General features: G+C 39.7%; 2 protein-coding genes across 3 annotated transcripts in view; both read left to right on the plus strand.

The window, feature by feature from the left end:
- LOC116387721 (solute carrier family 22 member 13-like) overlaps positions 1-2789 on the plus strand; it is a 6715-nt gene extending 3926 nt beyond the window's left edge. The window contains exons 6-8 of the mRNA XM_031855052.1: positions 821-1415; positions 1499-1705; positions 2045-2789. Of these exons, the coding sequence (XP_031710912.1) occupies positions 821-919 (99 nt within the window). The 3' untranslated portion in view covers positions 920-1415; positions 1499-1705; positions 2045-2789. The remainder of the gene's footprint in view (positions 1-820; positions 1416-1498; positions 1706-2044) is intronic.
- Positions 2790-3091: 302 nt separating this feature from the next.
- Positions 3092-8157, plus strand: LOC116387401 (solute carrier family 22 member 13-like). 2 transcript variants are annotated; one of them, XM_031854427.1, is made up of 11 exons: positions 3092-3303; positions 3419-3836; positions 3935-4038; positions 4149-4303; positions 5003-5171; positions 5263-5383; positions 5831-5925; positions 6063-6277; positions 6520-6628; positions 7275-7481; positions 8004-8157. In XM_031854427.1, exons 2-11 carry the CDS (start codon positions 3462-3464, stop codon positions 8062-8064), a joined length of 1611 nt encoding a protein of 536 aa, XP_031710287.1. In that variant the 5' UTR covers positions 3092-3303; positions 3419-3461; the 3' UTR covers positions 8065-8157. The 2 variants fall into 2 exon arrangements, with proteins under 2 accessions (XP_031710287.1, XP_031710286.1); XM_031854426.1 differs by lacking the exon at positions 3092-3303 and having other exon boundaries at positions 3313-3836.
- Positions 8158-13705: the final 5548 nt, after the last annotated feature.

Below are 13705 nucleotides of genomic sequence, written 5' to 3' on the forward strand. Positions count from 1 at the left end.
GGGGGGGGGGGGTTTGGGGGTGCGGCAGCAGGAAGAGAAGGAAGAGACTCCACACAAACAGCTGTTCACCGCTCGCTGCCCGGTTCTTGTGTTAAAAATGTCCGCTTAATAATAAATTTAAAAAAACTGCATCAACGCGCGATAATATAATTGTCGGCGTTAATTAATGAATGCATTACCATGATAATAATGCGTTAACTTGCCCAGCACTAGTGTATATATATATATATATATATATATTTGGAGAGTGGAGGATAAATTTAGAAGTCTCACAGCCTGAGGAAAGAAGCTGCTCTGAAGTCTGGTGTTACGGCAGCTTATATTTTTGTATCTCTTGCCAGGCGGCAGCAGAGTGAACAGGCTGTGGCTGGGTGGTTATTGTCTTTATCCTTTGGGCTCTTCGCAGGCACCTCTTCTCACCAATATCACCGATGCTTGGTAGATGGGTACCTGGGCAGTTTTAATCGCACGCTGTAGAGCCCTCCTGTCCTGGGCCATGCACATCCCATGGCAGTTTGTCATGTTTCCAGTCAAGGCCTTTTCTGTTGCTCCTCTGGCTCGGGAATTTTGCCCTCTTAAGTCTTAAGAAATACGTCCGTTTAGGAGCTTTCTTCACCAGGGTGTGTGTGATGACCATGTCAGGTTGTTTGTGATGATGTAGACAGGGGTGTGTATTCGCCTCCATTTATTTATTATTCAACAATCAGCTCCTTGGTTTCACTGCCTTTGAGCAGTAGGTTGTTCTGAGCAACACTTATAGAGATATTGGCTATGGAGAGATATTTACCCTCTGTATTATAATAATACATTTGCCCTTCAGGTAACTGGGGAACGAGAATTCCAAAGTGGAGGAATCAAAGCAATTTTTACCTCAACAGTCCTGGTGAAATATTTATTCATTGTATCCTTTGCTTGGTAAGTTTTAAGCACATTTTGGAATCTAGTCATACATTTAATTCAATACATTTTTGTGTCATTTTTGTGTTCTTGTGATTTGAAGGTTTTCATTAAATCTAGGCTACTTCTGCCTCATTCTGAATGTGGGTAAGCTTGGTCTGAACATCTTCCTGGTTCAGTTTCTGTTTGGGATCACTGAGGTGCCAGCACATTTCCTGTGTGTCTGGGTTCTGGAGTTGATAGGGAGGAAAAAATCCCTGATATCAACCCTCCTGACTGGCAGTTTCTTTTGCCTCCTAACCCTTGCTTGCCCTCGAGGTCAATTTCCTGTCCTTCACATTCGGTCCATGAGGATACATCCATCTGACTGTCAGTGGTTTAATACACTCAACTTGCATTTTAATTCCAGACAGTGCTATTGTCATCACAGCCCTTATAACCGCTGGAAAGTTCTTTTTGAACTGGGGCGGATCCGTATGCATGGTCTATATTCAGGAGTTGTTTCCCACTTCTGTCAGGTACTCAAAATAAAAGTATACTAAATAAGTGATTATGGATAATCTACATACGATGTATTTGAAAGTGAACTCCACTCTTTCAGGCAAACAGCCGTTGGCTTTGGCTCCATAGCCTATAGATCAGCAGGCTTGCTGTCTCCGTTGCTCAACATATTGGCTGTGTACCACTGGTCCATACCCATCGTAGTCTTCAGCAGCCTGACGCTGATCAGTGGAGCTCTTGTCTTCCTGCTTCCCGAGACGAGGAGAAAAGAGCTTCCTGATTCAACTATTGAGGCCGAGGGCCACAAGTAAGCAAGCTGCACGATTTACTGAGAAGTTGTGCCAATATTGGCTTTTATGGGGATCATTACAGCCGGTGGCATCCATCCACACTAGATCTGCTTTTCACAAGCTTGCACTCCTCAACATGTTTGATCTCGTTGGTTTCATCCATACAAAAAAATTAAATGTAAAAATTTCACTTTGTGGATAATTTGAGACTCGTAATTTCTCGTCCAGTTTAATTGAAACTAACCATACATGAACACACTTGCAGTGATTAAGTTAAAGATAACTTTTTTACAAAAAGTCGGACAGGTAAAGGTCAGAACTCTGCAGTCTAAACGTTGTCTTCCTTTTGTTTCTAGGAACATGACCAACGAGAACACAGGAAGTGACTCCAACATGGTCGAACACAACAGCAAAAAATCCACCAAACTCTAGTTGGAATACCGTATTTTTACAGATGTTGTTGTTATAGCATGAGCTAGCTATATAATGTTGAGTCGAATATTTTTATTTGGACCCGACTTTGCTGTCAGTGTTGCTGAGTCACCCAGTGTGTTTGCTCATGTACAGCGTCTGACTCAATCATGTGTCTTTATTGCTGTCATTTCTGTCTGTTGCTGTTTTACTGTTCTAGAAGTGGCCAGCTAAACGGCTGTTGTTAAGAAAAATAGCTTAGCAAGAAGGAATGAGGAACCCAGATCATGCACAGCAGCAAAAACAAAAACAAAAATCACTAAGTTACAAATTTACATGTGAGCTAACATGCAGTTGAGTTTCACATTCAGCAGACATGTGACCGACTACACCAGAATGCAATATATTGTTTTTCCAGTAGAATAACTGTGTGTAAAGCTACAGCTACATCATATCTCACCTGAGATCAAATCCCTCAGAGCAGTTTTTCTTTCTTTCTTTTTTTTTTTTACACATGACCCCTTAGTACAAAGCAAAATCGACTTTTGACCCTTTTACACAGGGTGTGTGAATGTGAGAAGTTCAACTGAAATGTAATTTTCTCCTCAGACGGTTTCATCTGAATGTTTTGAAAGGCCTAGAGATAACTGTATTGTATTTAACATAGAGAGATAATAAATAAAATAGAAAACCGAACTTTGTGTTGCTGGATTATGTTTTTCTGTTCTTACAACAAGTTATTAAACGCACAGAGGGCTGCGGAGGTCATTGGCTGTCGTTACTTTTTGATATTTTGGTTTCTTTTGAGCACTGAGTAATGTGATCTCACCGCAACTGTCTTCTCTTATATACAAATGTGCGAACACAACTTTAGTGTTTGACTTCTTCATAAACATTCTATCAATTCTGCTTCGGGGCGTCATAGTCTCTTACTGTTAGAAAATGATGCTCTCTATTTGATTCAGCTTAGCTGTTTGTTGCCAAAGTTGTGATGACTCCACATTATGTAACAGGTTTATCTTTCAGGTAAGAGTGTCGGAGAGGTTTGACGAGTCAGCATGTTGTAAAAGTTGGTGAAAGATCAACAGCACTTTCTGCGAGAGATAAGCGAAGTTATAGTACACTCTGCAAATAAATCTTCAGACAAGCAGCAGAGTGGCATTGGGTTTTTATTAGCAGCTCACTGGAAATAGATTATAGTGAGGTAAGACACCCTAACATAAAATCTTGTAAATTTTACTGAAGGCTTCAGATAAATGCTGTCTCATCCCTCCGGAAACATAGTCCAGGGTTTAAACATTAATGGACATTCTTTAAAGGTCATCGTGCAGCGACATCTAACTGAAAACCGCTTCCCTGAACATGGCCGATTTCGGACAGATTCTCAAGAGTATAGGAGAGTTTGGATTATTTCAGAAGATCACTATTTTTGCTCTTTGCTTCCCAAATGTTATTCTGCCTTTTCTCTTTGCCAGTGTATTTTTTATCCAGTCTGATCCAGAGCGACACTGTAACACAGACTGGATCCTTCAGGCTGACTCCAACCTGACCACAGATGAGCAGCTGAACCTGACTCTGCCCCGGGAGGAGGATGGGACCTTCAGCAGGTGTCAGATGTTTGTCCCCATGGACTGGAACATCGGGGCCATCACGGAGTACGGACTCAATGAGACCACAAGGTGCAGGAATGGATGGGTTTACTACAACACGCTCTATGATGCCACCATAGTCACCGATGTAAGTCATAGGTCTGTCTTATAGTCATTTATAATATACATGTTAAATAATCCTGATGAAATTAACATTTTTAGTCATTTTGTTTGCTTTTTCTACAGTTTGATCTAGTTTGTGACCAGGCTAATTTGTTGGAAGTGGCACAAGCAGTGTTGATGGCTGGCATTCTTATTGGTTGTGTCTTATTTGGACCTTTTGCTGAATCGTAAGTGTACTAGACGTAGTACAGAATATGTATTGTTGACTCTGTTTAAAAAAAAAAAAAAAAGAGTTTTTATACCACATATGCTGACACTAGGTTTTTATCTTTTCCAGGTTCGGTCGTAAATGGGCAGCTCAGATTTCACTCATTTTGTTGCTGATATTTACTCTAACAACTGGATTATGTCCCAACTTCTATTTATATTTGGCATCCCAGTTCGTGGCGGGAATTGGCTATGGAGGTTTTCGACTGAACGCCGTCATATTGGGTGAGCTATAGGTCACTCCGTCATTTGAAAAAAATACTTTTGGGTCAGTTTTTGTTAAACCAAGCATTTAACTCTTCATTTATAATGCAAATAAACTCACCATTGTTTTCATCCCAGTATAACCGCAGTGAAAGATAGCTTACTTACAACAAAGGGATTCTTTATGGAGTTTCAAAACTGACAAAATGTAGTCATAGGTCATTAAACATTTCAAAGGTGTAACTGAATACATGAATAATAACATTGTTAGACAGTGCATGTAAAGCTACCTTTCACCATAAAACTACTAGAGCCAGAGGAGATACTGTTAATCCTCTACTGAACTGCATACTGCTGTAGCATCGTAGCAGGAGCTAATGCATTTTTGTCATCAAAATAACGCTAACAAAGTTAGCTAGCTACTTAGAAGTTCACAGAAATCTTTCTTTATATCTTCAAGTGCATGTCTCTTGTCTTCATTTAATGACCACGTCTTTTAATCGACTAATGGATTTTGATCAACTAGCAATTATATTTCTCTTTACGCTCCATTTTAATTGTGTAGATAATTATTTATTGATGTATTCAGTTATTTTTTTAGAAACTTGTCTAATAACCATTTACAACATGTTGTCAGTTTTGGGGCTCCATAATTCTTGGGAGGGGTGGTGATGTTAGCACAATGAACTCCAGTGTAACTGTCACTGATTTCCTGTTTAGCCACTGAGTGGATCGGGCCGTCCAAAAGATCGTGGGGAGCATGTGTGACTCAGCTATTTGGTGCAGTTGGACAAGCCGTCCTCGCTGGTCTGATCTATTTCATCAGAGACTGGAGACTGGCTCAACTAATCACAGCATCTCTGTTTGCAGTTGTTGTGAGTTACATATGGTGTGCACATTATTCTTTTTTTATTAACCTTTTTTGTTTTAAAGGTGAACTACAGATCACTGATAAGTGTCACTGTCCTTGTTCCTGACAGGTTTATTCCAGAGTCAGCCAGGTGGTTGTTGGACAGAGGAAGGACAGAAGAGGCTAAACAGCTGATTACCAAAGTGGCAGCCATCAACAAACGCACTGTTCCAGAGTCTCTGATGGAAAAGGTACTGATCCTACACAAAAATAATATTCTTTATGCCACTATATCATAACTTAAATGCAATATTATATACACTGGTAATAGCAAACACATTATGGGGAATTCACTATTCCATGACAAAGTGTCTACAATTCAATGAATAGTATCTGTCTCTGAACAGTGTCAGAAAGATCTTCACTTAACGCCTTGTTAACTTTCGAGGAAAAAGTTGTATTGGATTATAATGGCTTGTAAACACTGCAGTGAATTGGTCCGTGCTGATTTGCAGTAAACCGTTTAGGATGAAATAACACAACGACTCACACGAAGAGTTAACAATATAAGAGTTTATCACCTGTCTGACACAGTGTGAACAAAAACTGAGTACGCTTTGCCAGGCTGTTGGATGACACGGTTTGCTAACACAAGCAAACATTAGCGTGATATTGTGTCCACCCCTTGTGTATTACAGATTGTTAAGAAAGAAACTGAGAAAAAGAGAGGCATAATAATACTTATCCAATCATCTGTGCTTAGGAAGTATTTCTTAGCCGTAACATTAGCATGGTAAGTTACATTTCATGATACCCATAACAACTCTACTTAGCCTACAAATGATGCATTGACATTGCTCAAGTAATAACACATTTCACAATTCATAATTCAAACTGTTTAACACTTGTTGTGTTTTTGTAAACCTTCAGGTTCTCATTGAATGTTACCTACTACTGCCTTTCATTCAATGTGGGAAATTTTGGCTTGAACATCTTCCTGACACAGCTTATGTTTGGTCTGAGTGAACTACCAGCGCATGTACTTTGCATCTGGCTGTTGGAGGCAGTGGGGAGAAAAGTGTCATTGATGTCAACTCTTCTGGTTGGGGGATTCTTGTGCATCTTAATCCTAGCTGTTCCCCAAGGTAACGCACTTCAGGTAGTGTTTCTCTGGCTGTTAGTCAGGGCACCACCTGGGTCCACCTGGGTTGCAATCAAAATTACTACAGATATTCATGATACTGATGTTAATGATCCCCTAACTTGAGTCAAATCTCAACAATGTTGGATTGATTGCTTCATTCTATGAACAACCTCACAGAGTCTCCATTATGGCCGCTTGTTCGACAGTAGTTTTTGTGTCTGACACTGTGTTATTCTGTTCAAGATGATGCTGTTGCTGTTACCACCTTGGCAATCTCAGGGCGTTTTTTCATAAACTGGGCAGGATCCATATGCAATGTGTATATTCAGGAGCTGTTCCCCACATCTTTTCGGTAAGCCATCTCCATCTGAGTCTCTCCATCTCACTGTAGTATGACGCATTGTGCAAAAGTACAATAGGAATATAGCACCTGCCTTTGATTGTTTGTGCACAATTAAAGGACACCAGTATGTTTACTGTTGGCTTGTCTTCTATTTGTTTAGTTGTCTTTGAGAATAAATTGTCCAGCCAGGGTTATATATTAGACTTGGTTACTTGGTTACTACTTGGTTTTGACCTGTTTTTAGTTGAGGAAGGTGAACATTATGATGATATGTGGGTCAGCCCAGCAGCTGTCAAGAACCATTTTCTCTTATGGGACACTAGCTTCAGTATTCACTGACGTGCTTTTTTTAAAGTGCTAACTGTTGCAGTCAAATTGGTTTAACATACGCAGAACAAATTAAGTCTTGCAGATACTAAATGGTGTTACTGTTCTTTTTAGTCAACTAATGTTGGACAGGTTGAATGCTTCTATCCAAAAGAAATGCACAGATTAAAGGCAATAAAACCACAATTGTATTATTTGTACTGCACTTAAAAAACTTATTTAGGAAGCTTTATGAGATTTAATCAAGTTTAGTACAATACGGTGTCACGATGGAATACTTTAAATTAAAAAGCGGTGCACGTCTGAGCTCTGTATGTCTCTGTTTCAGACAAACAGCCTCTGGTTTGGGCTCCACTGCAAGCAGAGTTGGTGGCTTGCTGGCCCCGTTGCTCAACATGTTGGCCGTGTACCACTGGTCCATACCCACCGTAGTTTTCAGCAGCCTGACACTGATCAGTGGAGCTCTGAGCTTCGTGCTCCCGGAGACCAGGAGAAGAGAGCTTCCTGATTCAACCGATGAGGCCGAGGGCAACAGGTAAAGCAAGCCGCAGGCCAGGACTCTGCACATCGAACACCTGTCCTTGTTAGCGAAATGTACAGTATAACAACTGCGGCCTTCAGGAGCAAATTGGGGTTCAGTATCATGTATCATTATCAAGGACACTTTGACTATTTATTGTGTTTGCTTCAGTGGTTTTGCAGGAAAAACTTTATTTGAATTAATCCAGTTATTGGTATAAAGACAAGACAACATTTTCGGTAAAGATGTTGAAAATAACATAACATAATTTTACTCTAAGATTAAAATTTTGTTTCATTATGAAGAACGGACTATTAGCATCTCCAAATTACAACATAGCTACTTTTAATCAATTCTAAGTACTGCGCACAATCAAATATGAAAACCCTTTTCCATTTGAGCTCAAGAAGTGACTACTCATTTTGTTTCTGTAGTTTTGTTAACAAAAAGATTTGACCGAAATAAATGGAATAAAAACATGTAACAAAAAGCAATCCGACTTAAGCAACATACTCTGTGTATTCATTTCTCCCACAGCACCCTGAAGAACCAAAGTGAATCAAACAAGCCTGCACAAAACATGTCCACCCGTCTGTAGTCTGGATGGGTGAAAACGGATACGTTTGGAAACGATGACGCCCACACCCGCATTCGCTACTTGATTGCTTCTTAGCAGTCACGACGTGTCCTTCCCACATTCGTCACGCACCTATCACGTGACCCTTTCCCGGAAGCTCACAAACAACATTGATTATTGATCGACTACCAGGTTAATTCAACTGATTACAGGTGTTGCTGACTTTGTCTTTACTAGCAGCTGTTGTCCAGTTAAAGTCTGCCTTTTTGCAGAGGAAGCAGCTGTTAATTAATGGAGCGATTAGTGAGCGGCGTGACCAGCGCAACAGTGGACGTCTGAAGTCACAGTTAGCGGCTTTAGGGAGGACGATGGACACAAAACGGCGGACTTTCCTTTCCTTATTAATGCTTATTTTGTTCTGCACAACAATTGTGAAGTCTGCAGATAAACTATAAAGGAACAAAACATGAATTGCTCTCCAGTACGACAGACTTCAGCCACCAGCAGAGCTACGAGTGAGAACAGACAACGAAATTGAGAGGGAACGAGTGAGAGATGTGTGTTGACCACATTTATGGACCCATAATCTAGTAAACCTTTATGTGTAAGTGTTGATTTTAAAGTAAATTTGATGTGAGTGAGAGAGAGAGATAGAGCAAGACCCGCAGCGCTGTAACTAAGTCTGAAAAATAAAACATCTAAAACTTTCCACGAAATTTGTCTGTTTGAGTTTATAGAGGAAGATTTTAGAGAAGATCTTAAGTATCAAATACGACCTTTCATTCTTAAAGACTTTATTACTCTGTCGTATATTTTTAAGCAACCAATTTACTTCCTGTTTACACGGCACCCACCCGCATGCCTAGTGCACGTGAATAGTCACGTGATATTCGTTTTCAGGCGTTTTAGTCTGGACGGAGATCATCTCGAAAACGAAGCTGAATGGAGTGTGGATGGAGATCGTTTGTTTTAAAACTCCGTTTTAAAGCAAAAACGTATTAGTGTGGATGTAGCCTAAGACTGCTAAAAACACTGAGAATAATCTTGCTGGTTGCCATTCATCACTGAATAAAACTCAAACAGTCCAATGTGTGTTGAGAACGAGTGGAGCTAAACACTGGACTTTTACCAATCCAAGCTGAATGCTAACGTGCTAACAGCAGCATTAGCTGGACTCAAATTTTACCACTCTAATCTGTGCTTGAGCTTTAACTGGAGCTGAATGCTAACATGCTAACTCTAGCATGTTAACACACATTTTACCAACTAATGGATGTTGAGACATGCTGGTATTTATTATGTAGTTTTTCGACATGTTAACAGTTACATGCCTCCACTGTGTATGGTGACATAGTATTTTAGCAAGTTAAGAGTTCTTACGTTAGCATGCCATGCTAGCATTAATCTCAAAGTACAGTAAAGATCGCAGGGATTCTGTCATTTGTTCTAGAGGAATACTGATTTTGGGGGTCAAAACCTGCATGTAGCAATCCAAATTTGGACGATTCATCTCCTGTGGAGCAAGAAAGTCAGTAAAAAACAAAAAAAAATGTTACATTGGACTTTTGCTTTGGACCAAGTGCTAGCATGCTAAAGTTTAGAGCGACCAAATTTCCACGTGCACACAAGAAATATCTAATTGTAATCGGAAGATTGGCATGAAACTTAAAGTATTTCATGCTTTCCATTTTGGACACTGCATTGGTTTTCTTGTTGTGTTGCCTTCAGGTCAAATAAGCACATACGATGTCTCAAAATCGAATGAGCTGATTGCTCTGGAAGTTACAGACGACATTAATGCTCACAAGGTAACAAATTATTTTTAAAACTTTTAATGACATAATGGCTTTTGTCTTGTGCCTCAGGACAAACTTTATATTTTCAGTCACTCCATCAGTTTTTACCTTGTACTGTAGTGTGTTACTTAAATTAATAACTGATCTATAACCATGGAGCATGGTTTCATCTGGACCCTGGTCCTTCCTCCAACCATGGCCCTGCTGACTCCAACTGCTAATATCGCTTTTATTATTACTCAAATTACTATTTCATAGTACCGATACCATTAATGCACATTATTGACCTGCTTCTTCACCAGAGTCTCTGTGCTTTCTCGCCTCACAGGTTCCTGTGTATCCGGGTTATACCTGGACCAGGTCTTGCCTCCAGATGCGTGGTTCTGTCATACATTGAATGTTTTGTAATTACATTGAATGTGTTGTAATTCACTTATCCTGTTCTACACATGACATCTATTGCACTTCTGTCCATCCTGGGAGAGAGATCCCTCCTCTGTTGCTCTCCCTAAAGTTTCTTCCTCTTTTCTCCCTGTTAAAGGGGTTTTTTGGGGGAGTTTTTCCTGTTCCGATGTGAGGGTCCCGGGACAAGAGGATGTCAAATGTGTACATATTGTAAAGCCCTCTGAGGCAAATTTGTAATTTGTGATTTTGGGCTATACAAAAATAAATTGAATTGAATTGAATTGAATCTGAGATCTACTTTTGACTGATATTTGATTGAATTGACAAAGCTCTCAATAAAAACTCTTCACACTGGTGGTCCGTGGGTTTTGCTGAACCAAAGGCACATTGTGGAAAAATGTACCTGTAGAAAAACATACTGTTTTTGATTTCCTTAAAAGTAATTATTTTATCCTTTTGAGAGGCACAAACCAAATACCATTCACCTTTTGGGGTGAGCAGAAGTCTGCAAATTAAATGGAAACTCTCTACAAGGAGGTAAATGATACAAAATGTTTTATGTGAATCAAACAGCTGCTAAGAACTTTATTGAAGTAGTAAAAGTACAACAGTCCATTTTTAAGAGAGGACAGCAACTTGAAATATTTGAAATGCTACTGAGATAGCACCTGGTCTGTTGACATAACTATACAAGTAAAGTCAAATTTCAGGTCTGCCGGTTATGGTAAACACACCTACAGAGATGTTTACTTTGATATTTCTATTTCTATTTCTGCTTTATATTTTATTAATCTGTGTGGGACCAAGTTCAATACTGAGAAAAAATACTTGCAAATGTATTCATTGTGCAACAGAGCTGATTTTAATCTTGTAGTTAATCCGAAGGTAAAAATAGTGTTGACATATACTTGTTGAGAAGGTGAGTCCAAAATGGGACACTGGTTAAACTAAGGCTCTAGAGGTTATAAAAAAATAAAAAATAAATGTTATGGTAACATTTTACAATAAGGTACACACAATCTTGAGTATAGGCACAAATTAGGAACAAACTGCTAGTAAACCATTTGTTAACGAAGAGTTAACAAATGGTCAACTCCTAATCAAACTCAGTAGCAATTTGGTATAGTGCACTTTACTTGAGGAGACACAGAAATAGAAACGTTGGGTAATAATGAAGTAATGATTTGTTATAGGTTAAGTGATGTTTAAAGTAATCAAGAACTTTCCATTCAATAGGGTACCCTCGCTGGACAAATCTGGCTTTCATGTCCATAACATCTTTAATGGTGTTGCTCTTCTTAGTCTAAAGAATTGGCCTTGTGGTAGACCTCTCTTAGTGGGGTTAGATGAAAACTGCTTGCCAACAAAAGCGTGTTGTTATTCCACTCCCGCATTGTTACTCAGAGTACAGCTGATCAGTTCTCAATGCACTTTTGCTGTGATATTAACACAAATCACAATGATGTTGAACCCTTAATACAGTCTTTTAATGAACATTGCACCACATTGCTGGATAAAGAGGCACCTCTTAAGGAAAGGACCAAGGCTGCCTATAACACTTCTCCGTGGATGACAGACGCTGTCTGCAGCCTGAGACGGAAGTGTCGCAGGACAGAGCGCTCTGGAAAGCCACTGGGCTAGAAGAAAAATATTTTTGTAACATGATGCAAACGGTATGATGTCTATAAAGTAACTGCATGCATTTAGTTTAACAAAATTTGCCTTATTCAAGTTCATTAAAGTATTGATTGTACAATGTGTACCTCATAAACTCTTTTAGGTTTTAAGTCAGAAATGGCGTAAAATCCGGTCATCGGTTTTCTTGACACCCAAATGCCCTGACCCATCATGAGCAAGTCTTACCACATGACCACGAAGCTTGGATGGAAGGACGACTTGAAAAATGGGATCCCCAACAAAATCCTCACCATGGGACTCTCACTTCCTCACCAAAATACCATCCTGAAGAAAGTAGGCCCCGGAAACACGTTTCACCTCACCAACTGACAGCACTGACCCAAACAGCTCCTCCAAGCATGGATCCGCTCTCTGTTCACTCTGCAGATCACTATGAGACACAGACAAAGGAAAATCAGGTAAACGCAGAAAATTTTTCTCCACGTCCCCATCTACCCCCTTTGACTCAGCGCGACTCATCACCCACGTAACCGCACATGCGGGGAAAACGTTGAAGTGACTATCTGAGGAAAAGGCACATTTGCCCAAACACGGTTGCCAGCCAAGTTGTTGCCCAAAATGATGTCAATCCCTTCCACTGGTAACGCTCATCTCACACCAACGGGCACTTTGCCCTTCACCAAGCCACAGTCTAGATTCATATGCATCGGGACATGCAACACCCTCAAGCCCATTCCTCGCATCAGGATTTTATCCTCTGTGTCTGTCTCATCTGAAAACGACAAAATAGACTCCCGAACATAGGAGTTGACAGCACCCGTATCCCTCAAAATCTTAACGGCACCTTAATGTCACTACCAGTCTGTGTTACAAAACCTTCTGAGACAAAAGGACTCATCTGGGCTAACAGCCACGCCAGATTCCACATGGCCACCTGGCCACACTCCCACATCCACAGGACCAGGAACGTTTGCAGCCAGTGCAGAAGATTTTACCCGCCCGTAAATGCCCAAAATTAGCGTTTAAAAAAGTGAATAGGATTTTTTACATTCGATTTTGGAATTATTGAAAAAAATACTGTATGATACTGTTTTGTTGAGCAAGATGATCTATACAAATGAAGATCTAAATGAACACCACTTTTATGGTTTTGAAGGGTAAATGCATTCAATAGAAGTAAAAAGTTAGCTTCAAACTAACTGCATGAGCGCGAGTATACCAAAAGGGGCTGTGACGATGCTTTGTAGTCTCATTTATTCATTTATCAGCAACCACATTTTTAAGTCGCGTAAAAGCTTTAAAATTCACAAGTGAGGTATTTACTTACGTATTTTATATCGTAGAAAGAAAAAGGTTAAAATCTCTTAAGCTTGTGTTTACCACAGACCTTTTTTAGATATCTAACACAAACCCATTCAAAAACCTGTCGACTACAAGACAAGAGAACCAGAAGTGCAAAGAACTGTAACTCATTTGCGGTTTTTATGACTCATTCCTGTACCACTTTAGAAGTTGCTAGAAGCAAGGCTTGCTCATTAGCTAAGTAGAAACCTACGAATTTCTCCAATAATTTACAAGACTTTTTTACCACCACTTTACTTTACTGTTATTGCCATTCTCGCCGTTGTGCCAGTGTCTATACCAGACTTGCTTTGTGTTTCTTTGTTTGGGCAAAACAAACTGTAAAATTCGGCCTCATATATTGCTTATCATTTGAACCAAATTTAATTCCATAGAGATTGCTACAAGTATTTCAAGGTACACGTAGTTAGTTGCAGCCTAAAACAATTAAATGGTCTGGAAATGACATGATGATGATATCA

This window comes from Anarrhichthys ocellatus, unplaced genomic scaffold (assembly GCF_004355925.1).
Source record: "Anarrhichthys ocellatus isolate YVR2014 unplaced genomic scaffold, GSC_Weel_1.0 scaffold15, whole genome shotgun sequence".
Lineage (NCBI taxonomy): Eukaryota > Metazoa > Chordata > Actinopteri > Perciformes > Anarhichadidae > Anarrhichthys > Anarrhichthys ocellatus.

What these genes read in the sequence shown, in the direction of transcription:
- LOC116387401 (XM_031854427.1), top strand. Translation starts at nt 3,462, where the DNA reads ATGGCCGATTTCGGACAGATTCTCAAGAGTATAGGAGAGTTTGGATTA. An exon ending in CAGAGTCTCTGATGGAAAAG is followed by an intron (nt 5,384 to 5,830) that starts GTACTGATCCTA and finishes TGTGTATTACAG; the next exon opens with ATTGTTAAGAAAGAAACTGA. An exon ending in CTGTTCCCCACATCTTTTCG is followed by an intron (nt 6,629 to 7,274) that starts GTAAGCCATCTC and finishes TCTCTGTTTCAG; the next exon opens with ACAAACAGCCTCTGGTTTGG.